The 27,513-nt window shown below is 33.6% G+C and overlaps 1 protein-coding gene and 1 non-coding gene across 4 annotated transcripts in view; one reads left to right on the forward strand and one right to left on the reverse strand.

Annotated features, from left to right (window-relative positions):
• LOC132553703 (angiomotin-like) overlaps window positions 1-26,685 on the reverse strand; it is a 35,658-nt gene extending 8,973 nt beyond the window's left edge. The window contains exons 1-3 of one of the 3 annotated variants that reach the window (XM_060217972.1): window positions 26,578-26,685; window positions 2,539-2,667; window positions 246-903 (exon numbers count right to left, since the gene is read on the reverse strand). In XM_060217972.1, coding sequence (XP_060073955.1) covers window positions 246-903; window positions 2,539-2,602 — 722 coding nt within the window. In that variant the 5' untranslated portion in view covers window positions 2,603-2,667; window positions 26,578-26,685. Of the gene's footprint in view, window positions 1-245; window positions 904-2,538; window positions 2,668-4,298; window positions 4,385-8,081; window positions 8,504-26,577 lie in introns of those variants that run through there. The other 2 variants (XM_060217969.1, XM_060217971.1) reach the window with 2 other exon arrangements.
• Window positions 26,686-26,982: 297 nt separating this feature from the next.
• Window positions 26,983-27,056, forward strand: Trnat-agu (transfer RNA threonine (anticodon AGU)). The gene has a single exon. It is a non-coding gene; the product is annotated as a tRNA-Thr (tRNA).
• The last annotated feature ends 457 nt before the right edge of the window (window positions 27,057-27,513 follow it).

The raw sequence follows: 27,513 nt of genomic DNA on the forward strand, positions 1-27,513 counted from the left end.
TTTCTATGTCCTTAAAAGCTACACATTATTAGTATATTTTGTTCAGAAATATTTATTATATTATTATTTGTTTATAAGTATTCATTCCACAATAAGTCCATTGCCCAGTAATAAGCCCATCCATATATATTTTGGTGTTCAGTAGAATTACTAACAACTGTGAATTTAGCTGCTGTGACCACCCAGTCATATTGTTGATCAGGTCATGTGGAAAGTATGTTCACCAGGTAAATAAAGATGTATACCTTTGTCTTTGGAAAGGCGGTTGCTGTGGGTTGAGTTGTGCGGCTAATACTTCAGGACTGTGAGATTCCCAGTATCTGTGAAGATCCGGCTGAGAATGACATGACTTTATTTCCACTGATTCAACAGTCTCATATGACCTTTTCATTTTTGTTCTGTCCATATTTTCGTACAATCCGTTTGCTCCTGGGTACTGTGGTGGAGGCGTTAATGTTGTAAAATATGCTGCCTGTAAATTTGACGTTTGTTGTGGATTAGATCCCGTGAACGCCCAGTCTGTATTAGCAGCAGATATTGAACACATATGTGAATCCCCATAGTCTTTACCTCCCATCCCACTGTCCCCAACTTTCTGCCCCTGGGGCAGGAGGTTGGCGTGTTGCGTCCAGGGGTAGAACGGACCACTATTAAGGTAACCCCGGTTATCTGTGGGATGAGGTACCTGTCCATAATAAGGGACACTACTCTGTTGTGATTTTGAGTCCTGAGCGAGGCGGGCCATGATGCTGTATTCCTCGCTGCACTCCGTGTGGTGGTGGTAGGAGGGAGTGACAGTTTCCTCCCCTTGAGGTTCCTGACGCTGTGATGATGACAAGTTCTCCATGGACGAAACCGAAACATCCGTACTCGTCTCACTCCCAGAGAAACTCTGACGAAGATCTAAACAAAATAAAATGTTAAATAATGAGATCTGTCCATCATGACATGCACTTTTACCATTCACTAGTTATATTTATTTTAAACCTTGACACAAGATGCACTGTACTATTGTCTACCATAAAACATTTTAACTTTGCTTGGGAATTTCATTCAATTTTTACATCATGCTTTTAACGTTTTACTGGTTCTAGTTCTAAAAAATCAGCACAATAGAACACCTTTTAAAGTATAACTTACCGGAAATATCAGATATTAAATCACTACCACATTGTAGGATCCCCCCGGAAGTGTCAAATCTGCTTTGCAAATGTTAATGCTCACAGCAAGGGATGTGGTTTTGTGATACATATCACTAAGGCATATATTTTAAAGTGACAGTATGGGAAATGTATCTGACACTAGACTAACAAATCGATCATTCTGTATAACACTATTATGTCTGTTGAAAGTGTTTGTCTCAGGGAGAGCATTATCTGGAAGTATTTATATGTAGTATTCAAGTTACAAGCCCGATATCTACATGCGTCACTATTAGAAATAAATACCATTTCAGTGTTTGTTTATAACTTTTTCAACTTTAATTGATGTTTGTATGGTAAGTTTTAGAATTGTTGTATAACTGTAATTTTATGACTGCACAAATCAATTCAGCCCCAGATCTATTGGACTGATGAGGCAGCAAAATCATTACAACAGTAGCTATATCATAACATTTCTGTAAAGCTAGGATACAGATAAACTTACTGGGCTGGCCCATTACAACAGTAGCTATATTATAACATTTCTGTAAAGGCTGGCCCATTACAACAGTAGCTATATTATAACATTTCTGTAAAGCTAGGATACAGATAAACTTACGGGGCTGGCCCATTACAACAGTAGCTATATTATAACATTTCTGTAAAGCTAGGATACAGATAAACTTACTGGGCTGGCCCATTACAACAGTAGCTATATTATAACATTTCTGTAAAGGCTGGCCCATTACAACAGTAGCTATATTATAACATTTCTATAAAGGCTGGTCCTTTACAACAGTAGCTATATTATAACATTTCTGTAAAGCTAGGATACAGATAAACTTACGGGGCTGGCCCATTACAACAGTAGCTATATTATAACATTTCTGTAAAGCTAGGATACAGATAAACTTACTGGGCTGGCCCATTACAACAGTAGCTATATTATAACATTTCTGTAAAGGCTGGCCCATTACAACAGTAGCTATATTATAACATTTCTGTAAAGCTAGGATACAGATAAACTTACTGGGCTGGCCCATTACAACAGTAGCTATATTATAACATTTCTGTAAAGCTAGGATACAGATAAACTTACTGGGCTGGCCCATTACAACAGTAGCTATATTATAACATTTCTGTAAAGCTAGGATACAGATAAACTTACTGGGCTGGTCCATTACAACAGTAGCTATATTATAACATTTCTGTAAAGCTAGGATACAGATAAACTTACTGGGCTGGTCCATTACAACAGTAGCTATATTATAACATTTCTGTAAAGGCTGGCCCATTACAACAGTAGCTATATTATAACATTTCTATAAAGGCTGGTCCATTACAACAGTAGCTATATTATAACATTTCTGTAAAGCTAGGATATAGATAAACTTACTGGGCTGGCCCATTTGTTTGCTGTGCCCAGGGTATGGGGGAGGATCCCGATATTGGGACTGCATTATCAAGCCTTGGTCAGCCTCCGTAACTACCAAGTATTCATCACTTGAATAGGCCTTCAGCAAGTCTACAAAACACAAATAAATATATGGTTAGTATATACTGACATGTACAAAACAAGAATATATTACAATTATATACCTGGTATTTGTACTGAGGCTGCAGTATGTCCAGGGAGCTTATACACCAAACCTGTGACTTGAAGATGGGAGGTAAACTAGAGCTTGTTATTGGAAAATAAGGTCTGATACTTATACTTAATGTTTTTTATTTAGTCCTAGCTACAGCCTGCAAATTACTCTATCTGGTTTGTAGAAAGTCTTCTTACATTTTTAGTGTGTAACTGAACAAATACAGACTATTAAGATATTGCATGAAATTTATTCTGAAACACTCAGATCATCAATTTTAAAGTATATGCTATATTAGATTTGTTACAAAATGCTTTCTTCAAACCTGATTTTTTTCAATTCTATTTTTTTTTAATTCTATTTTATTTTTTAATTATAATGACACTATTGATTTAAGAAATATGAAATAAATTCATTAATCTTTGTGCTTCTATTATACCTATTAGGTGAGACTATGTTTGATAATTTCACTGGTGACATGAGATAAAACAAAAGGTAAAACAATTCTCCACATCAATGGAATTTACATTTACTACTGCAATATCGCCACCAATTACACACTTCTTCTAAAATGAGGGTTACAAAACAGATTATTACAAACTGCGTCATTGCGAGAAAAAACAGAACACATGGTAGCCATATTAATAACAGCACCGTCTGCCTGTTAACCATATAGCCGGTTAATTTTAGCCGCTACACACAGGATCTCTCTCCACAGCGCCCAAAACAGATATTTGTGGAATGTTTACAGCCACCTAAAGCAGCTACATCGCTCTAATAGTCTTATCAGGGTTCTAATTGAATTTACACGTAAAAACCATTTCCGCTGTCTTCAATGCCTGATCAAGTATGAATCCCATTCTGACAGTAGTATACAGCAAAATATATATGTGTGTCAGCACTGCGATTAGGACATATTTAAAAAAATTCTTTCGACTCTTACCTCTAAGAGAAGTATATACACTCAATTACAATGACACAAGTATCTCTATAAACTATATAAACAATGACATTGTGGAAAATTGTTAACATCAATGATATAAGAATGAATATCCAAATTTCATGACCATCATGTAAGTAATTAATTACCTACAGCACCCATAACTGTCATATCAGGTGGCACTGCATCAGTGAATCATGTACATATATGTAAGGTTTAATTTACAGGGAACATTAAGTCGTCATTTGTCCCTTACATACATCTTGAAAACAGAAATCACCGGAGCAACTTTAGACGCAGATCATAATGAGACATTCTGAAATCTCTATCATCACATGATTTCTAACATACATTAAAAAAGTTGAGAAAAAGATGTTGACCTCACTGTTCAAAATATACATTTATATTTGACACCAGTTCCTACACTCAGAAGGTATAAACATGAATTTAGTGCATAGAAATATACAACAATATTTTGGCAAGCCTTCCACATGCTCCATAACACTTGGCATACCTGTTGCCTGACTGTATAGATATTTATAGACTAATAACAGAACGATTTTCACACATCTATTCATACAAATCAACAATAGAAATCATTACAAATCATCAGAAATTGACACTTACCAACAAACATGGAGATCAATAAATAAGTTGATCAGCAAAGCTAAGGTTTGTTGAGTTAAAATTTCCACGAAAACAACACAAAGAGTTTCTCTCCCCTTTGGATGACTGTACAGGGGCTGTGTATAATGAGATCTAAGCCGGCTAGCACATACCTTCCCACCTAGCAGGCACATTGGTATGTAACTCTCAGATTAGCATGGTTGGGCTGTACTCTCAGTAAACAAATCAACCACTTCCCTAAGCATATGTACACTTTTAAACATCTCAATTATTAACATAATACTAATTCATCACAAAATGATGAAAAATACATTTTTGTATCGAGTAACATTTTGACATACATATATATATCAATGATTTCCTTTTTTTGTGACCATCAAGCTGACAATGCTTTATAAGAAATGGGTTGTATTAGCACTAGTGTGTAACATGTATGAACCCCTGGGGCATAGCCGAAAATGTATTCATCTACACATTCCAAACATAACAAAAGCTCTGTTATTGAAGCCACAGTAAATACTTGGTGATTTGATAACAGGATAAAACTTGATTTTGAAATTACATATTTCAAATTTGACATAATTGATACCTGTTATACATACCAATCTTTCCTGAGAATTATATAGTATAATATTAAGATGTTAAAAATCACATTATTTTACAAGCTCAGTTTCTTGATATCTTCAAACCATTTTTTCTAAGACTATTATGTAAAACATGATTAACATAATTTCATCCAAATCCTTTGATATTTTTTATCATTTAAATAATTTGTTTTCAGTTTAATTTTATTACGTTTTTTATAACTTATTGGACAGTTGTCAATTAAGTAATGATCGATGATGATTTTTTTCAGATTTTTTAAAAATTAAATTATTGTGCTTAATTCTTTAATTTATTCAGATAATTTAATTTTTTTCTGGCTGGTAGTTATTGGATTAAACACAATTCACATATATCTATAAAGTAGAATTTTTTTTCTCAAATTAAAAATAGCTGCTAAATTTACAAAAACAAGACAAAACAAAAAACAGCACGTGTACACAATTCCCTTTTAAGTCACAAGGAAATAAAGGGTGATTTACAATTTTGTCGTTAAGTAGACAAGGAAGTTCTGATGGTCTATTGATAAGTAGTTACATGTTGTCGTACAGTGCTCTGTAGACCTCTATACAGTAAATATACTTCAGACATACAGACATTAATCTCATCATAAAAAATTATAAAACTTTTAAATAAATTCTCCTGTTGATCAACAATCATCTAAAAATATTGGAAACTAAATTAACAATAACAATGACAATTTACTGAGAATAGTTATATATTTATGTGAAAGTGTTATTACTTTTGTATCGTCATGTAAGCAATAAATTCACATCATTTTCTTATTCATCAATTGAAAGATCAGAAGTTTGTAACAAGAAAACAGTCAAATGAAAATATTTTTATCTTCCAACATTCCAAGATCTAGAATTGCTTTTTCTTATCAGAGATGCCGACTTTACAGATAACTAACACACACACATTATTACTGTCAAATATTCAGAATTCTGAAATTAAATGTCTTCTTTTTTATGTTATCAGTAGTTATGCAGGTGTTTGTGCGATGAATGTTAAGTATTAGTTAACAAGTCAGCATACCTGTAGAGCTATATAAAAATGAATCATCACCTTTTCATAATCATAGACATGTGTCTGTTTCATAATCATAGACATGTGTCTGTTTCATAATCATAGACATGTGTCTGTTTCATAATCATAGACATGTGTCTGTTTCATAATCATAGACATGTGTCTGTTTCATAATCATAGACATGTGTCTGTTTCATAATCATAGACATGTGTCTGTTTCATAATCATAGACATGTGTCTGTTTCATAATCATAGACATGTGTCTGTTTCATAATCATAGACATGTGTCTGTTTCATAATCATAGACATGTGTCTGTTTCATAATCATAGACATGTGTCTGTTTCATAATCATAGACATGTGTCTGTTTCATAATCATAGACATGTGTCTGTTTCATAATCATAGACATGTGTCTGTTTCATAATCATAGACATGTGTCTGTTTCATAATCATAGACATGTGTCTGTTTCATAATCATAGACATGTGTCTGTTTCATAATCATAGACATGTGTCTGTTTCATAATCATAGACATGTGTCTGTTTCATAATCATAGACATGTGTCTGTTTCATAATCATAGACATGTGTCTGTTTCATAATCATAGACATGTGTCTGTTTCATAATCATAGACATGTGTCTGTTTCATAATCATAGACATGTGTCTGTTTCATAATCATAGACATGTGTCTGTTTCATAATCATAGACATGTGTCTGTTTCATAATCATAGACATGTGTCTGTTTCATAATCATAGACATGTGTCTGTTTCATAATCATAGACATGTGTCTGTTTCATAATCATAGACATGTGTCTGTTTCATAATCATAGACATGTGTCTGTTTCATAATCATAGACATGTGTCTGTTTCATAATCATAGACATGTGTCTGTTTCATAATCATAGACATGTGTCTGTTTCATAATCATAGACATGTGTCTGTTTCAAAACAAATTTAATATCATAGTTTTACTCTTCTGTCTGAACTGAAATAATTATAACAAAAATACAGGTTTTCTTTTATTTTCATCTCCATTAAACTTGAAATGTTAAGGATTTGATATGAACTATTTTTGATAAGACATGTTGTATCATTTAGAAAGAAAGCTATCTATAAATAACTATATAACATCATCAATGTTTTGTAAATCTTGCTATTTTCAATTTTGGTGTTGGTTTTTATTGAATGGATAAAGATATATGATGAGAAAAAAAATACTATTGATGTGTGTAAACATATTATTGTAAATCTCATTGTGAAAGATAAATCCTAACTTAACAAAGAAGTCGAGGGAGCTAACTTCACTATATCATCAAAAGTTAGGGCCTATAATATTATTCAACGGACATACAGAAATAAGAATGTTTTAAAATTTACCTGTAAATTACGTTGTTATTAATGTTATATCAGCTTCACTTTAACTGCCTTGCAATTTTCATAGATTTGACACATGGTCAATATTGGATAATAGATTTCCTTTAATATGACAAATTTATTATAATATAGGTCCATTATTGTCAGTCAAATATTTCCTGAAGCATCTTACCATGGAATGCCATTATGTGGGTTGTGTAGGGAAAGCATGATATCACACTGTTCAGGTAAACTAATGTTACCTGTGATACTAACGAGCCCTACAAACTTGGCCATGTGCTGCCTTCCTACCAGTAATATATCATATCACATGTATTTGTATAGCTGCCCAAAGGCATTCTTTGAAATAAAACAATTCTTACCTGAGCTAATGAAATATACCAGGATATCATGTTTTGCCTAATAGCTATATTTTGACAATGCAGAATGACTTTCACCTGTGTAAATATACTAATGAGGCCATCAGCTAGTGTTAGGAATGTTTCCTGTAGGCTAAAAGTCTCCAACTAAGGCATTTACCTGTACCAATTCATCACGATAAACGTGGAATGTAGTATGTACAAAACACCGGGAAAATGTCCCATTCACAAAGTGTGACAATTATACTTATAGATATACCTCATGGACATGGAAAAACATTCCGTTCACCTTATCCAAAACTGATTTCTTAAGATGATAAATCAAAATAAAGAATGACATTTTTCACAAACAGCATTAGAAGCAGAAATAAATGATCTTTAAAAGACATAATTCATGACAATACACAAGTATTTATACCTTGAATTTCATCCATGTTGGCATAGGTAGGAGACACATCTCCACTACTGTGAGTCTGCTGTGTTAAAACCATACTGTTACTAATATAATCACAGATGTTTTAATTAAATCCACCAATTCTCATTTATAACACAATATAGTTCAAGATCTATATTCCTTGGCACAATGATCCGCACCTATACCAGAAATTCTTTACTAACTAAACACTCCATTGTTATAGAATACTCCAAGGTTTGACACAAATTATAAAATCCAATCTTGCTGAATATGAACTATTAACAAAGTGATTTGATTTTTCCGGTGAGGTAGTTATATCCGAGTAAAATGCCACTATCTATCTACAGCTAACTCCATTTTTATCGTGTTCCCCGAACGTTGCTTCGTTGTATTGTGTATATACACAAGGTGTATCATACATATATATCCACATACAAAGACTGTTATCTGATGTAACGACGATGGACACGCTCTACCGAACAACCCCGCTAATTATTAAATGTTTGGAATGTGAAGAATTAACCGCCAAATCCTGTGGCCATTCTTAACTTCCCGATATCGTGATTAATAACCGTGCCATGTACAAAGGTGACAATCCAGTCAAGTAGACCTTCGCAGGACGAGGTCTTTTGTTAAGATATAATAATGATAGTACATTATATTGCTGTCATATGTTATTGCATAATGTTAATTTACAACAATCACGCCCCCTTCACAGGGAAACTAACTGTCTCTGAGGAATGTTAATAAAAATACTAAACAGTATCGTATTTCTGTACTTATGTATATGTACTTTGATCAAAAAGCAATAGAAAAACACGCCTTTCTGTCATTCGTGTATGTAAATAATTATAAGGATATTTTTCATACACATTTAATTTTGAGGTTTCAAATGGAGTTTAATTCAATATCTGGTCTGAAATTATCGTCATTACAGGTTTTAACTATGTCACCATAATTTTCTTTTTGAATAGACCCTTTCATAAGTGCATTATCATCTTCGTTAATCCTAAAGGGTTGATATTTTAAGTCATTATAGGTGATACAGCAATATTTACCCGACAACACAATCTCCGTGGACATAAAAGAACCACAACCTTACTCATAAACTACCAATATCAAACATTGATTCTCTGACCACCTATAAAACTGTTAATGATTTCATCACCCGCCCAGCCATTGGCGGTTTTTTAGAGTAGTTTCATCATACTTCGAGGTTATCTCTGTGCTTCCATCAGAACTAACAGGAGTTATTTATATAAGATAGTCAAGGTTTTATGGGATTGAATATTTATTGTGTGCTACACCAAGGATCACAACTTAACTATTGACTTTTACCTAAACACAATTACTGCAGAAAATCCACTATATTTACAAAACAAGTCAAGAAAGATATGCATATTTTTAAGGTACATACGTAATGTAGATAATACAAAACAGGCATATTTTCATAAGTTTTGAAAAGTTGAAAACAACATTTTTCTATTTTTCTATTCCTTGGTATGGATTCAGCTAGATGTACAGAGGAATGAGTATAAATGATGTTGGCTTTGGAGATAAGAATGTTGTACATACTGGTGGATAGACTGACACTTGCCATGATGAATCTCCTTCCTATCAAGTCACCACAGTGAGTGACTGATAAATCGGAATTCCTCACAGATAATATCAATATTTAACATAGGTTTGTTAGATAACTCTGTGTAAGCCTCCTACTCCCTAAACAACACACATATACAATATTTCTGAAACTCTAACACTGATTTTACTCGGTGTAAAATATCCTGATCAAACCAGTTAGGCTTGACCTCAAAATCTATAACTATTTCTTCAATGCAATTTCTATGGTTTAAGAAACTCTTGAATCTACATATTCTATGGTGTAAACACAAAATCTACTCTAGACATCCCTAACCATGGACCTCTGTGGACATCAGCCCTAGACATCCCTAACCATGGACCTCTGTGGACATCAACCCTAGACATCCCTAACCATGGACCTCTGTGGACATCAACCCAAGATATCCATAATCAAGCACCTCTGTGGACATCAACCCCAGACATCCCTAATGGTGGACATCTGTGGACATCAGTCCCAGACAACCCTCATCATGGACCTCTGTGGACATCAACCCTAGTTATCCCTAATCATGGACCTCTGTGGACATCAGCCCCAGTTATCCCTAATCATGGACCTCTGTGGACATCAGCCCCAGTTATCCCTAATCATGGACCTCTGTGGACATCAACCCCAGACATCCCTTATCATGGACTCCTGTTGACATCAACCCTAGATATCCCTAACCATGGACCTCTGTTGACATCAACCCCAGACATCCCTTATCATGGACTCCTGTCGACATCAACCCTAGATATCCCTAATCATGGACCTCTGTTGACATCAGCCCCAGACATCCCTAATCATGGACCTCTGTGGACATCAGCCCCAGACATCCCTTATCATGGACTCCTGTCGACATCAACCCTAGTTATCCCTAATCATGGACCTCTGTTGACATCAGCCCCAGACATCCCTTATCATGGACTCCTGTCGACATCAGCCCCAGACATCCCTTATCATGGACCTCTGTTGACATCAGCCCCAGACATCCCTAATCATGGACCTCTGTGGACATCAGCCCCAGACATCCCTTATCATGGACCTCTGTTGACATCAGCCCCAGACATCCCTAATCATGGACCTCTGTGGACATCAGCCCCAGACATCCCTTATCATGGACCTCTGTGGACATCAGCCCCAGTTATCCCTAATCATGGACCTCTGTGGACATCAGCCCCAGTTATCCCTAATCATGGACCTCTGTGGACATCAGCCCCAGTTATCCCTAATCATGGACCTCTGTGGACATCAGCCCCAGACATCCTTTATTTTTAAAATCCTATTCTAGATGTATCCCTAAATATAAGCACAATATCTATATACATATCCTCAATGTTAAACTCCTATACTACACTTATGTAGACAGATTTATCCAATGATGAAATGGTGTATCCTTCCCCTTGAGTGATTCTGGGGACTTTTCTGACATCAGTGACACATTATCACAATATAGCATTTGGCTGCGCTAGCAATAATTTGTATGGAGAACCTTAAAAGACCTTAGGGTCAGTTTTAGATATCTGCAAAGGCAAGAAAATCCATGTATATTAGCTTGTAACAGTTTTAGAACACACCAGAATATCTCAGAGGTTATGCTATATTATAGCTACTTTTCATAAATACTCCTTGGCCCTCTAGAGGCCAAGATACCTCAGCAGGTAAGACAGTTGACCTATGTAACCTCAGGTAGAGATTCGAGGTGCATGATGCCACCTTCCCTATCCACAAAGGTTTTTGTTTCTTGGGAAGCTGAGCAAGAAAGACGGACTAGTCTATAATGCTGAAAGATGGTTTGGTTTAGCAAGATACTTTACCCAAAATCTTTTGAATGGCATGTGATAGGCCTCCCATATGTTGATTAGTGAGGTAGCCACCAGCTACGACAAGGAGACCCCATCTCAAAATGACCTTGGTTGTTCACGAGGTGATAAACCAAGCTAACAAATAAGTCTTGGTTCCTTGATGGAGTTATCTCCCCTTTCAAACTTATCAGCATAAACAGAAATTCAAGTACATAACTCTTTTCTTGCACATTTATATTACTGAAAGTTAGGAGTTATGAAGCAGCTAGTTGCCACAAATATTTCTAATTACTTTCCAAATATAGTAATGATTTAATTTTATATCAAAAGTAAAGGATATAGATTTTTAATATGAAGAATAATATATCTTGGTTGTTGAAAGAGAAGACATTTAAAGTATCCTGCATGTTCTATATATACATTCCTGATGCATGCTTGTTATATATACAGTAATTTATAGTTTGGTTCTGTATTAAATCTGTTCTAAATTAAATAAAATGATAACATCTTAGAACATTGGTACAAATAATTTTACAATGTGTCATTATGATATGTAGTATGATACACCTGGGACAGGCTCATTGTTCAGGAATTTAATTAATTAAAGTCAGTGCATTGCCTACAAGGTAACACACAGGTTAAAGATGGCTTTAGGTTAAACATTATATAAACCTATATCATTACACATGATTTTGAACAATGTTGGATATGCTGACAGCCATTACTGTTTATAAGTCCACATTATCATTCTCACTAGTCAAGGGTAACCCCATCTCAAAATGACCTTGGTTGTTCACGAGGTGATAAACCAAGCTAACAAATAAGTCTTGGTTCCTTGATGGAGTTATCTCCCCTTTCAAACTTATCAGCATAAACAGAAATTCAAGTACATAACTCTTTTCTTGCACATTTATATTACTGAAAGTTAGGAGTTATGAAGCAGCTAGTTGCCACAAATATTTCTAATTACTTTCCAAATATAGTAATGATTTAATTTTATATCAAAAGTATATATAGATTTTTAATATGAAGAATAATATATCTTGGTTGTTGAAAGAGAAGACATTTAAAGTATCCTGCATGTTCTATATATACATTCCTGATGCATGCTTGTTATATATACAGTAATTTATAGTTTGGTTCTGTATTAAATTTTCTAAATTAAATAAAATGATAACATCTTAGAACATTGGTACAAATAATTTTACAATGTGTCATTATGATATGTAGTATGATACACCTGGGACAGGCTCATTGTTCAGGAATTTAATTAATTAAAGTCAGTGCATTGCCTACAAGGTAACACACAGGTTAAAGCATGGCTTTAGGTTAAACATTATATAAACCTATATCATTACACATGATTACCCTTGAACAATGTTGGATATGCTGACAGCCATTACTGTTTATAAGTCCACATTATCATTCTCACTAGTCAAGGGTAATTTTTTATGATAATATCAAGACCCCGATTCTCGCATCACATTCCATTGACAAACAGACAGTGGAAGTCTTCAGGACTGTTCTTCATTAGATACTGTAAATGTACTTTCGTAAATTTCACCCAAAATAATTTTTTGTTAACTTTGAGCAATGATAAATGTGCACCCACAATTATTCCTCTATAAGTAGTATACAGGCACTGCAATCATATTTAAACACTTTGCTTTCAGCATGGAAACCAATAAAATAATATTACCTCTAAAATATATATACCTTTACAGTACATAGAGGTTAGGATCAGATCAAGCTGCTCTATCAAAATATACTTCAATGATAAAGTCTAATGTTGATGTACTTGATGAGTAAATTTAAAGTTTCATTTGATAAAAGTTTTTTCAATATCTGCTGTTAAAAATGTGGAATTTTTTTAATGTCTTAAATACATTAACTTTTCAACATTCTTTCCAATTGTAAAAAAATGTAAATAAGCTCTTTCACTTTTTAATGCAACAGATCAGGTCTCAGGTTAATAAGCTCTCTTACTTCTGTATGCAACAGATCAGGTATCAGGTTAATAAGATCTCTTACTTCTGTATGCAACAGATCAGGTCTCAGGTTAATAAGCTCTCTTACTTTTGTATGCAACAGATCAGGTCTCAGGTTAATAAGCTCTCTTACTTCTGTATGCAACAGATCAGGTCTCAGGTTAATAAGCTCTCTTACTTCTGTATGCAACAGATCAGGTTTTAATGAAATGAGCTCTCTTACTTTTGTATACAACAGATCAGGTCTTAATGAAATGAGCTCTCTTACTTTTGTATACAACAGATCAGGTATCAGGTTTATAAGCTCTCTTACTTTTGTATACAACTGATCAGGTATCAGGTTAATAAGCTCTCTTACTTCTGTATGCAACAGATCAGGTTTTAATGAAATGAGCTCTCTTACTTTTGTATGCAACAGATCAGGTCTCAGGTTAATAAGCTCTCTTACTTCTGTATGCAACAGATCAGGTTTTAATGAAATGAGCTCTCTTACTTTTGTATACAACAGATCAGGTATCAGGTTAATAAGCTCTCTTACTTTTGTATACAACAGATCAGGTATCAGGTTAATAAGATCTCTTACTTCTGTATGCAACAGATCAGGTGTTAGTTTCAGAAGGTAGTGGCAGCTATCACAATAGACTGTTATTGATGGTGAGAAATACTCAAACTTCATTGATGAAATTGGATTTCACTGCACATGTATCACTAGACAATAACATACTTTTAATATGATGCTGTGAAATATATATATGATTGATACTACAGACTGTGGCTTTAAGTGTCTACAGATCAATTAGAACTTTAACCTTGTTCATGACATCGATAAATGGTTAAAATCACACTTCATTTCAAAGAAACTTGCGTCCTACATACTAAAGTACGACTTTAGGGCAAGAACAGAAGGCTCTGCCACTTCATTTTAAACCTTAAAAACAATATTTATTGGAAATACGTAGAAGGATAAAATTGAAAATCTTTGTCATTCCAAACACTTGTATAAAGTTTAGGTTAGGAATGTAGATTAAATGGAGCTTGGACGTGCTTGGACGATCATACCGTTCGGTTTTGGAGGAAAGCCAGACAAGGCATTGTTGCATTGCCTAATTTGGTTGTTTTTACGTACTTAAAATTTCCGTCTCCTGCCCTTGTGGAATGCCATATGTAAGGACCATCTGGGTTTATATGTTTTAAGTAACATCACTCACAACTTTACACGGGGAAGAAATATTTGTCAACATTGATAGGTTACCTCTTCTATAAATCAAATCTTCTTTAAAGAAGACAAAAAAAACATTACTAGATTCAAAATTGGTATTTAATTTGAAGATCTAAAAAAAAAATCAAATACATGTAATGCAAACAAATTAGTTTTTGTTAGTATGCAGTGTATGCTTCAAGATAAATACAGGTTACGGGACAGTCTGCCAGGGACAACGCTATTGATATTGGAAAACGATATAGTTATTGTTGTCATCAAAAAAATAAACCCTATCACCACAAAAATTTTTACATTATTAACTGCGATGATTATATCTTGTTCCATACAAATCAGTACATACATTAGATTCCTACATGTGGACAGTTTTTATCGTGCTGGCTTTTATACAAATATAATTCATTCCTAAAATTCTAAATGAAGACATGATGAATGTGGATATGATAATCTTCATTAAAGAAAGGTTGTTTAAATGAAGTCATAAACCTGGTGAAATTTATTCCAGGCTTCTTTTTAAATTTGTTTCATTTTGCATTTTTTTTTTCAATGATATAGAATCTATTTTCTGCATGCATATATCTATGTAAGATATGGATGAAATAAACCACCAGTATGTAATAAATCTATGACACTTACAGCATATATCCAAATCATGGATGTTGAAAATAACAGGTACAAAAGGGTTAGGTGTATATCTATCACATAACTTAATGCCTGTTATCAACAGAATGTAACATTTTTGTGTGACTTTATGCAATACCCTTGAGTGTTTTTAATGGCTTTACCTGTCCTGATATGGACATGGTGAAACCAAACACCAGTCTCTGTTTGATTTCAATTGTCCTCATTTTTACTTGTATCTGTCAAAGTGTTACACTTTTGAGTGATGTGATTAAAAGTATATTTTTTATTTTGTATGAGATTTTATACATTACAATATTGTTGTTCATTTGGAGATTTACACTATGAAATAATCCTAGAACACATGCTTGATTTTATCTAAGGAAAGAAAAAACTGCATCATTAATCACATAACTAAACACTTTACACAATTTCTGTACATTATCAGTGTTATAAAATCGAGAACTTTAATCTGTTTCTTTAATAACACAAAGCTAAGATTCACAGCAGGTTTCTTGTTTTAATTGTGATGTTTCTAAGAACAACCAATTTTTATATTGTGGTCAAAAATAAATGATATATCAAATGTAAAAATATCAACAAAGTGCCATAACTCTGTATTATGTTTTTTTGAAGCAATTGTCTATCCACACACACTAATTTTGTGTAATACCTTTCTTACCCAAAATACATATGTATATATGTTAAAAAATTCCTTTGAACTCACACAAATTTTAATTAAAGCTAAAGCTAATTTCATTAAATCAAATGAGGTTGGTTGGGGTGAGTGCATGGGGGGCGGGGAGAGAGAACAGTGTGAAGCCGAGAGGCTCACATGCAAGGAGACATGTCCCACAGTTAATACATGCACTATCCCAGTGGGACCCCCAATAGCACTGGTGGTTTTTAGGTACACATATTCTTTAATGGTGTAGAATGTTTATGATGGAACTGGTCCAAGTAATGAAAGCCTAGATTAAGATCTACACCACATATTATACCTACAGTAATCTTATTAGTATATCTACATCAATATCCCACACAAGTGTTTGCCAAGCTGACTGGGTCACCATACAAGTATGTATGCTGGTCCAGACGTTCATCATACAATTTCCCTAATAACTAACAGTACAGAAGAAAGCTAGCACTCAAAACCATGTAAAGTACCAGGTATTGGTATAGTATCTCTTGTTGTTGATCAGGGTTGGAGGACTGTAAATTTGAGAAATTAAACATACAAAATATCAACTACTAAGCTACAATAATTTCTTTATTTTTATAAACTTGTTAACTTCAGGATTTTCAATACTTTTCATAACAAATACTTTTTCTTACTTCATTTCAAAATTGTTAAAATTATACTTCATAATTTAAAGAAACAATGGGTGTTTATTATATAACTAAAGCCTTATATGGATAATGTTTCAGAAAAGATCTCATGGCATTTACAACAGTATTCTTTGTTTCATTCAGCTTTCATCAATTTGTACAGGTAAATACGTCAGCCAAGGTAAGTTATGGTTCACAGGTAAACGACAGTAGGCCCGGAATGTGGTCTAACAATGACATACCACATATCTCCGTTGATGGCCTTTAACAAGCTTTGAGGGGGTCATAATACCGCTGCCAACATTCCGTACTCTCAAAAAGTCAGGTAAATAAAACTACTGAATACGCCACATCCTATTTGTGTGACAAACTCCGGTGTCAATACATTGAAGCACAGTACATGAGGTGTCACTTGTTTGTGTAAACAGGTACACATACCCCATTAGTTAGTGCAAGAATGCTGACCGGTAAACGTAAAGTTGACCTAAAAAAAAAAAACTGTAAACAAGATATTCAAAATAGATGACCTCTAGAGTAACGGGTACTAGGGTATTCATGCTAAATTCCAAATAGTTCGAGTTTCTACAAACAGAAATCTGTAAACATGAGTACTGATATTGATTCAAACTTGCATGATGATGAAATTAAACTGGAATGAAGAAAAATATCTTCCCTCATTTGTCAGAGTTTGTAAATATCCTGTTTATTAAAAATATTTGCTAATAAAGAAATGAACAAGTAGACTTTGATACTTGTCCCATAACATTGATCTATAGTAATGAACTGTATAACTAGTCATTTTAATGGGTCCAAGTTTTATAATTTTGTAATAAAATTACAAAATTACATTTTAACAAATGAAAAATTGACAACCTAGGCGTAAATGAACATTGAACACACTTGCGTCTCATATCATACCAGAACACCGACATTCGTCGATGAGATGATACCCGGACTCGGGAGGAGTCACGCAGACAGAAAACCTGTCAATCAATCAATCTCATCATATCACATATCACAATAATGTACTGCATAACAGTGACAATATCATCCTCCTAACTGGTGATACAGTATTTCTCATTTCAATCATCTTTGGTTTCTTATAACCTATCACATCCACAACGAAATATCAACTACATATATATATATATATTATCGTAAAACATTTCACCTCTACCTTGACCCCTGACCTAATGAATTAATTGAAACAATAAAAAGAATAATGATCCTACTAACCTGTATTTCCAATTTGTCTGTCATATTTTGGTCCTTTTAACCACTGTGATGTTTGACTGATATCTCTTCAGGAACAAAGACACCTGAACCTTAACAAATTAATGACTTTCTTAAAACAGCAATGGTGGCCTTGACCTTGGCCTTGCAACCTTGAAAGTCGCTGAAATCTCCCAAGGAATAAAGTTCCATGAGTGCCAGAAAAAAAATTCTACAAGAAAGAAACATTGACCTTGACGTCTTAATCAAGAAATGAAATCAGTCTATTAAAAATAAGATATCTTGACCATACAATGTTGAAACTAAAATTTGTCCATGATTTATATTATGTTGTGAAGGGATGATTAATATCATACGTAAATCTGATTTTACAATACAGATTAAATTTACCATGAATGTAGATTACAGGAGATTATGGGAGCCCACAGTGGTGACATTCATGCTATTCTTGTGTCATTATGTTTTTGTTTTTGAAAGTGACAAAATATTAATTTGAAAGGACGATGCTGGGATGTAATCGATTATCTAATTGTAAATATTTTATCTTATCTGATGCAATGACTGATTGTGTAATTTTACATAATCAATTAACCATCACCTAAATATTTTCTGATGATTTAGCAAAATTTAAATTCATATTATGCATAATAAAGAAGCCAATTGCCAACGTTATGCATTTTTATGTTGATTCTAGGTAAGTTCAAAGTATTTTACATTAAAGTTACAAAAACGAAAATATCACTGCCGAAAGAGAATATATTCATTATCTACAGATATTGAACATATGGTCGATTACATAATTGATAAACAACATCAAAAAGCCTTTCTGATTTTAACTGATAATTGATTATTTACTTTAACTGAATTCCCATCATTACCTCTTACAATCATACCATGAAGACCATGCTAGCAGGTATTATAATTCTTACAGGTTATACCAGCAAGACAAACAAACACATAATTCCTGTTAGATCTGTGAGATTGAAAAGATATTACATTGTGTGTAAGATAGGGGATCTTCTACACAACCACTTGGTGGTATATTTCTAGAATTTCATTTAACAAAATGATCTCTGACTTGATAATCCATGCCAGCAATCTGTAACTGGGATTGGGTAAGCAAGATGGTGTCAATGTGACAACACTGCTGTCTATTTCAGGGAAATACGTGTGTTTTTCTATGGTTCTGGATGTCCTGCAGCACTAAGGAAATGCTGATATTGTTTATGAACACCTAAAATATGGCAGCAATAAATTTTTTGAAGATATTTCTACTTTACTCAATATGATAATTAAAAATTAATACATTGAAAAACACTGGAAAAAAGGAATAATCACGACATTGTGTAAAGGACAGACAGAAGAGGACCCTAACAGCTACAGTGGTACTATGTTATTGCCAGATATGTTCAAATTATTTGAAGTGATTATGTCTCATAGAATAAATTCTGTTATATGTTCAAACACTATTCTTAACAGGCAGTAGTCTGCAAATCAAAATAATCATTGTAGCATCTGTACATCGTTCAACTTACAGGAAGTATTAACTACCATATAGACAATAGTTCAAATGTTCTGTTGTCTATTTACACAGTAATAAGGTGTTTGATACTGTAGCATGCTGGTCTGCTGTCTACATGAAATGGGACTTAGAGGCAAAACAGGGATTATTCTTAAAGAAACGTACACCAATGTCCAAAGTAATAACTTGTTTAATAATTTAATGTCAAAAGTTTAAAGTTGAAGAGAGGAATTTTACAAGGGGATCTCAGTCTGCAAACATGTACTTGACATTCATTAACGAATTACTGAATGAAATTGAGGTGAAGGGGCAGTGGTTATTCATTCAAAAGTAAATACACAGACTCAAGTGGAAGATATGTTTCTCATTAAAACAAATTTTCAAAGTTTACAAAAAATGGTCAGTGTATGTGAAAAGTTTGGTTTCTTTCTAAAACTGATTTAAGAGTTTAGAAAGAGCACAAAATTTTATAGGAAAATTCATTCAAGGTTATGAAAACAAACTAGAACTGTCATGTGTGTTTCATTGCTTGGCTGGACTAGCATTGACTCCTATATCAACCTCAAGAAATGATTGTTTCTAGGACAAATTTGTAATATAGGTTGTAAAATGTTAGTATACAGAATATCTATCACTAGATTTTATATGTCTGATATAAACACTGAAAAACAACAGGGATTTATATCTGGTATTATATGTATCTTGAGGAAGTACTCATTGTATGATACTTTGTTGTCTGTATGAAGTTAGGGTCATTTCCAGGAAAATTCAATGGAAAAAGCTTGTTTAAACAAGTGTATGTCGTACAGAAGAAAACGCATGATTAGAGCATATGTCAGATAAAAATGATTTGTTTTAGATAGAAGTTTATCCCACCAAAGTTCCAAACACATCACTTATAGAAATTAGCACTAAAGGAAAATTAAAGGAATAATAATAATGTTTGATAAGTTTTGCATTCAATTCAGTGAAAACAAAGGTTCCACTGAAACAGAATTGAATCCAAGGCTAGGAATATGAAACAGAGTGATTCAGGGTTTGGTACCTCTGAGTGATTCGGGGTTTGGTACCTCGGAGTGATTCGGGGTTTGGTACCTCGGAGTGATTCGGGGTTTGGTACCTCGGAGTGATTCGGGGTTTGGTACCTCAAGTCAACCAGGAATTACATCAAGACTAAGACATATATATATATGGATTAGATATATATATATATAATGGATTAGCTATATAGTTATATATGTATATATATATATAGAAAAGAGTTAAAACACTGGAAAACACATAATGTAAAACATTCATTTCTTTTTCAGATGTTTTACATTGTTTATTGATGAAGCTACTACCTTATCTTCTGGACGGTGTTTCATCTCTGCTTAAATATATATTATTTGCTAGTTATTGTCAGTGAAATATTTTCATACTCTAAATTTTTACATGTATTTCATACCGGTAAGGTTATGTCCAAGTATGGTCTTGACTTTTCAATAAGATGGTGTTGTCGTAAGATCTACATGTGACAGATATCATCATTTAACAAAGTACTGCTATCTTATTTTTAATGTGTAATGTCTTATATGATAATTTTATACAAAATAGCATTGTCCAGGTCAAATATGACTGTCCTCTCCTACAAATACTGATATTACCAGCCATTTCCTGTCGTTAATTAAACTTTACCAAAATATAATAAGCTACCTGTAAAAACTCAGCTTCATTAGAGTCAGAGAAGTGAACAAGATTGATGTCGATGTTGACTTTCAGGTTGATCAGTCTGTTAATGTATATATAATTATTGCTATATATGAATCAATTCAACAGAACAAAATTCCAAAAATCCAAAGCCTAAAGCAATTTTAAAGATCTTTGCATCATCCCTGAAACATGTCATCAATTTTTCTTTATCAATAAATGATGGTGTTCCACTTTATTTAGTAGGGTTGATTTCATTTAACTGAAAAAAGTCTGTATTCTAAAGATGCTTTCACATATTTGCATATACAGGTAATATGAAGGTATTCACATGTCTCTTTCCTTAAATATTCTAATAGCATTTATTATACATTCTAAATTCCTTCATAAATTATGTTAATGTGTTTTTTAAGCATGCCGTCTACCAGTGGCGGCCACGAGTGTCTGGTGGAGACATGGTTTCACTCTCTGTTTCACATGACTGCTTCCAAGGAACTCCATCTTTTACATCATCTTGTCAGATTTATGAAGTCATTAAATTTCCATCAAGCCGATCTGATAGTTTGGTATAATAACATCAACAGATACAGCTTTATATAATGCATTTGAAACTGAAATTTTCAAAATAAAATTCTATTATGGAAAATTGCAGGCTGTTGTTTATAATAAAGAAGTTTTTTTTCTCGCAATGCCCACAAAATGAAATGGTCTTCTCAAAAGCTGTTGTTATGATATCAACATATAGGAAGTATAGGCATCACAGTTCTGAATTAAAATTATGGGAAAATAAAGTCTTTATTTTGATTTTATTTCTTTCATTTGCCTGACATTTATTACCTTACTAAAGGGGGGTACATTCCTAATGAAGTTAAAGACAATATGTTGTATTGAAAAGCCCACTATGTGCACATAAATTTTACTGAGAAGAAATTAAAATATTTGAGCTGAAATGAATTTGCTTTATCATCTAGAAGGTTTTTGCTCTTAATATTTGAAGTGTTAAAAGATAAAAAGCCCTCTGGGGACATTTAGTATATATATATATATTCTGCTCTGATTCTTTAATATATTCTAAACACACAGTAAATAAAAACATCTTATTTCCACACTAAGAATTCCTTTCAAAATTCTTTGATAAAATAAATATAACTTAAAAGAATATTAGCATGATCAATTTTTTCAAATCTTGACTTTATCAATCAACATTATTTCCATTGCTCACGGATGACATTAATTTGATTGATGAGGAGGTGAACACATTCATCACACTATCAACACTCTGAACACTGATACCTTCCAACACAAAACTCTGGCTTTGATATGACAATTGAAGACAAATTAGCCTCCTACACTTGTTATCACTCTCTGTGAATGATAGAATACCTTTCTCTGTATCTCATCTGTTATCTGTCACTGATATAGTACATATTTCAATCTCTACATCCAAACTTTTCACAGATAACATGTTTATTGTATATGACTGATATTAAATGTTCTATATATAGATACATATATATATTGTCTTATATTTCATTTGACACATTATACACACAGAAAATTTAGAGATGTATACAAATGAAATCATTAGAAACTGATGCTAATATTTCGCTTTGTTAAAAAAATGAAAAGAGAACAGAAAACAGCTCACCTCATGAATGAACTAATCTGTATTGATAGATACCTCCGACAAGTTTACACAGTCCTATTTGTTTTACTTTTCCAAGCTTAAGGCAGGCTAAAGATATAAACTGATACAAATTTGAAATGAAATGGAACTTAGTATGCTGTGCAGGAATTTGCATGTTTATATATATATATAGATTCCATATTTGGCACAATGAAAATGAGTCCAACTCATCAGAGCAACACTAGAGAATCCTGATTATCTCTGGTAACTAACATTATTTATGAAATATATAGGTCAGTAGAGATAATTAAAAGAAGCAGATTGTTGACACTGATGATCAATAAAAGGACAACTAGGTTTTGAAATAAAATTATTTCCATTCCAGAATATTTTATTCTCAGTATCATATCATTATTTACAAGTCCACTCCCTATGTCAATAGGTTTGCATCATACTGGGTAAGTTCCATCCCTCATCTGTACTTTAGAATGAAATGTGTTACTCATGTACTGGGAACATAAATTACAAGAATTATTTATTATTACATACACGTGAAACCATCCCATGGCTACTGTACAAATTATAAGCCCAATACAACCACTAACAAGAATTTGCTTCAGTACAATGGTTGTCATTGATACAGATTCAACTCACCATCACATGTACATGATGTAAACATGTGGTCAACGACCCAGCACGTGAGCACATGTTGTGGTGTCATGATACAGACACCATATCCCACAAGGCCATTGTTCACAAAACACACAACTTAGGTTCATTATTTCTAGAAATCGGGATGATTTAGTTTATTAGTTCCATAATGACCCAGAAAACATCACTTTTTTCAGCACATGTTAAATTTTGCGAAGACAAAGTTTACTGAAGATTTATTTCATAAACTGTTCATGGACATGAGAATTTTATTTAACAGAGTATCTAATTTACCACAAATGCTAGATGTGTCAGTGTGACAGAAATACACCCTACATTAACAATCAGTAATTATTCTATAGAAGTTTACTACATGGAGAGAGAGTGACAGAATGACAAGGGTAATAGAATAAGAGAGTGACAGAACGACAGAGTGATTGAACGACAGACTGATGGAATGACAGTGATTAAATGACAGTGATGGAATGACAGAGTGATGGAATGACAGAGTGATGGAATGACAGATTGATGGAATGACAGTTATGGAATGACAGAGTGATGGAATGACAGAGTGATGGAAGTACAGACTGATGGAATGACAGTGTGATGGAATGACAGAATGATGGAATGGCAGTAATGGAATGACAGAGTGATGGAATGACAGTGATGGAATGACAGAGTGATGGAATGACAGACTGATGGAACGACAGACTGATGGAACGACAGAGTGATGGAATGACAGAGTGATGGAATGACAGAGTGATGGAATGACAGAGTGATGGAATGACATACTGTGATGGAATGACAGACTGATGGAATGACAGCGATGGAATGACAGACTGATGGAATGACAGACTGGTGGAATGACAGTGATAGAATGACATACTGATGGAATGTTAGAGCGATGGATGACAGACTGATGGAATGATATACTGATGGAATGACAGAGTGATGGAATGAAGATGATGGAATGACAGTGATGGAATGACAGTGATGGAATGACAGTGATGGAATGACATACTGTGATGGAATGACAGACTGATGGAATGACAGACTGATGGAATGACAGACTGATGGAATGACAGTGATGGAATGACAGACTGATGGGATGACAGCTAGGCAGGAGCTACACTACACATGTAGTACAATATATGCTGATACAAAAAAACTCATGACAGAACACAAAGGAGTAGTAAAAGGAATCACCACACTGCATATCCTTCCCATTGTGCAGTCATTCCAAGAAATATTCTTCTTATATTTTTATCTATAGGCTTGCAGATGTGCAAACACTGAACAGTTGAAAGAAATGGAAATCATTTTAAGAAGCCAAAAAGTTGATGAGATGGAGCAAAAACAATTTCAGCCCAGAATAATAAGTTGGTGTTAACAGATAAGGTCATGCAGCAAAACCATACCATTCCAAAGTAGCTTATAAAGAAAAATCCTTTTCAAGCAGCAGGTCATGGAATTAAGTGATCTAAATGTATAACCGATTCATTTCATTATATGGTCAAATCTACAGAATATGTATAGTTTACTCCTTAAATTTTTTTCTTTACTGATAAATTTTCTTCACAAAGCAAGTTAATGGCCCTTTCCCAAATGAATGGGGTGGTGGGTTCTACACATATACAGGACAATGATTACCAAAGACCTAGATAGAAGGCCCACAGACTATGACAGGTCAAAGCATAACCACCTTGCACTCCCATTGGATAGAAGACAAACATATATATTGTGACTATGTATCACTCTAAACACCACTTCATTCTTCCTAAGCATCTGAAGGTATGCATTTTAAATGGAACTGCCTGAAGGACTGAGAGTCAAGAAACACTAAATACAATATATACAGATACAATTTTTTTATCTCGGATGGAATGAAAATCACATCTTCTTTGTATTGAAACCAACCATAATGTAATGTGCACATTGAAATACTCATCTTAATGTAATAGAAACAGACATAGAGGATAGCAGCAAACCAGAACCTGGTCAAATTTATCAACTCATCACTAACATGATAAAAACAAACCAAGCACAGAAGTGATACTCCTTGAGGGAGATGCCAAACAGAGAGCAAAACATGCAGAAGTTTATCATGTGCAAATGTAATATCACTGACAAAACATTTTTTATCTAACAAACAATGAACTTTTAATAGGCATGTTATAGCAGTCGTGTAATGAAATATCTCGAGACAATGATTTATCTCCCTTTGACTATAGTTTATGCTTACTCCTTATTCATGATGTCATGATATAAAATAAACCCCATTTTTAGTACTTCAGGGGTAGAATATCCAATGTAACAATAATGGAGCCTAGCATCACAGTGACACTGCTTTGCCAATAAATAACCAACTGGTGACGTGTGATGTGTGGATGGGACCGAAACTTACTAAACTATTAGTTCTGTTGCAGTTTTATTGCTGTTTCGTCAATGTAAAACTTCACTTTCATTTTTTTTCTTATGGAAGTGACCATATCAACATGGAAACGTCACACATTTTTTTCATTGATTGTGACTGAAGAACTAACTACTACATCTAAGGAATAATTATCGTTTTTCAAAATGTAACAATTCATTTTTAATTAAACACAGCACAAACATCATCCAAATTCTTCTTGCTCTTGCTGAGAATTAAATCTCATCAGATCAGATCATTATAAGTACATAGCATGCGCAGTTGAAAAGCTACATTCATTGACAGATAAAAGCCACTTCCTGTTGGCTGTGTATTAGGTCTAGATTCCAAACACAGTTATGAAACACACTTACAACCAGTTGATAACTGCATCACGCATCGATAATTTTATAACTACAATCAACTGTATTTAATGAATCATGGTTATAAGCTTAGAACTGGCAAACGATTCAGTATTATGCTACAAATTTATAATATATCAAATAAGCCTACGAACTTTGACCTCAACTTTTCAAATATTTATCTAATTGGGTTAGGTTTCAGTCTTTCGAACAGGGATTACTTTCTTCGTAAAACACAGGCCAAATGGAACAGTGAGGCATGTACTGTATAACGCTTGACCGGAAATGTTAGAATCAAATTTTGAGGTAATTTAATTTTCAATGAGGAGAGCATCAGCTGTTGAAACAACCGGCAACAAGCACCTGTTGGTCGTCATGCACTTAGGCAGCCCCGAATTTATGAATGTTAATCAAATACAACATACCAGCTTGATAGCTTTTCCAACTGTGACAACTTGAAGGACTTCTGTGACGTCAATTGCAGTCGTTATTTTCAGTCTCTACCCCCTACAAACGAACAATAATGTGAAGAATTCTTCTATGACGTCATTATATCTGATAATTTTGACAACATTAGCCTGAGGAATACGACGTACTCATGTTGTGTGGTGAAAGCCAGGGAAGTACGTGAATTACTCGTGTAGAAAGAATTATCATCGATTGATTTAACAGTGATGTATTCCCTAGAAATGGTTATAAATTGTATTTGTCCATATAAGCATTGCATCCATATCCACGAACACAAATACAATATGAAATATATATTTGTACGAAAATATAAAATTTTTAAAATATTACATATAAAATGTTTGACCGCAGGTATTTATAACGGCTCCATAGCTCAGTTGGTTAGAGCGCCAGTCTAGTAAACTGGAGGTCGAGGGTTCGACTCCCTCTGGAGCCTCTTTTTATTTTTTTATGTTTTTTTTTAACCTTTTCCCCTCCCTATAATTTCTACAAAACTTCAATTATTGCCACACCGTATAAAATCCTAAATTGTGTGTATTAATTGACAAAGCACGATTTGTTACACACAATTTTGTCTTTTGTATTTTCACGACCGCTCTCATTGATTACGTGATTTCTCTCTCCCGTGACGTCATGTCACGTTCTTCTATGGCGTATATTACCACAGACATATTTAACATATATATGTGATATATACGTTTCTGATATTACCCAACAACGATTTAAACTACAGTTATCTATATTAAAGACACCGTTATTTGTACTGGAAATGTTTATATATATATATATATATATACTAAAAGGATAAAGAAACGCAGGGTGAACTTTAAACCAGAAATTAAGTATGATATCGGGCTTCATTTAAAACGTAATTTTGTATACTTACAGATAAA

The sequence above is a fragment of the Ylistrum balloti genome, unplaced genomic scaffold (assembly GCF_031769215.1).
Source record: "Ylistrum balloti isolate Yb309-2 unplaced genomic scaffold, AGI_CSIRO_Ybal_v1 Utg370344, whole genome shotgun sequence".
Classification (NCBI taxonomy): Eukaryota; Metazoa; Mollusca; class Bivalvia; order Pectinida; family Pectinidae; genus Ylistrum; species Ylistrum balloti.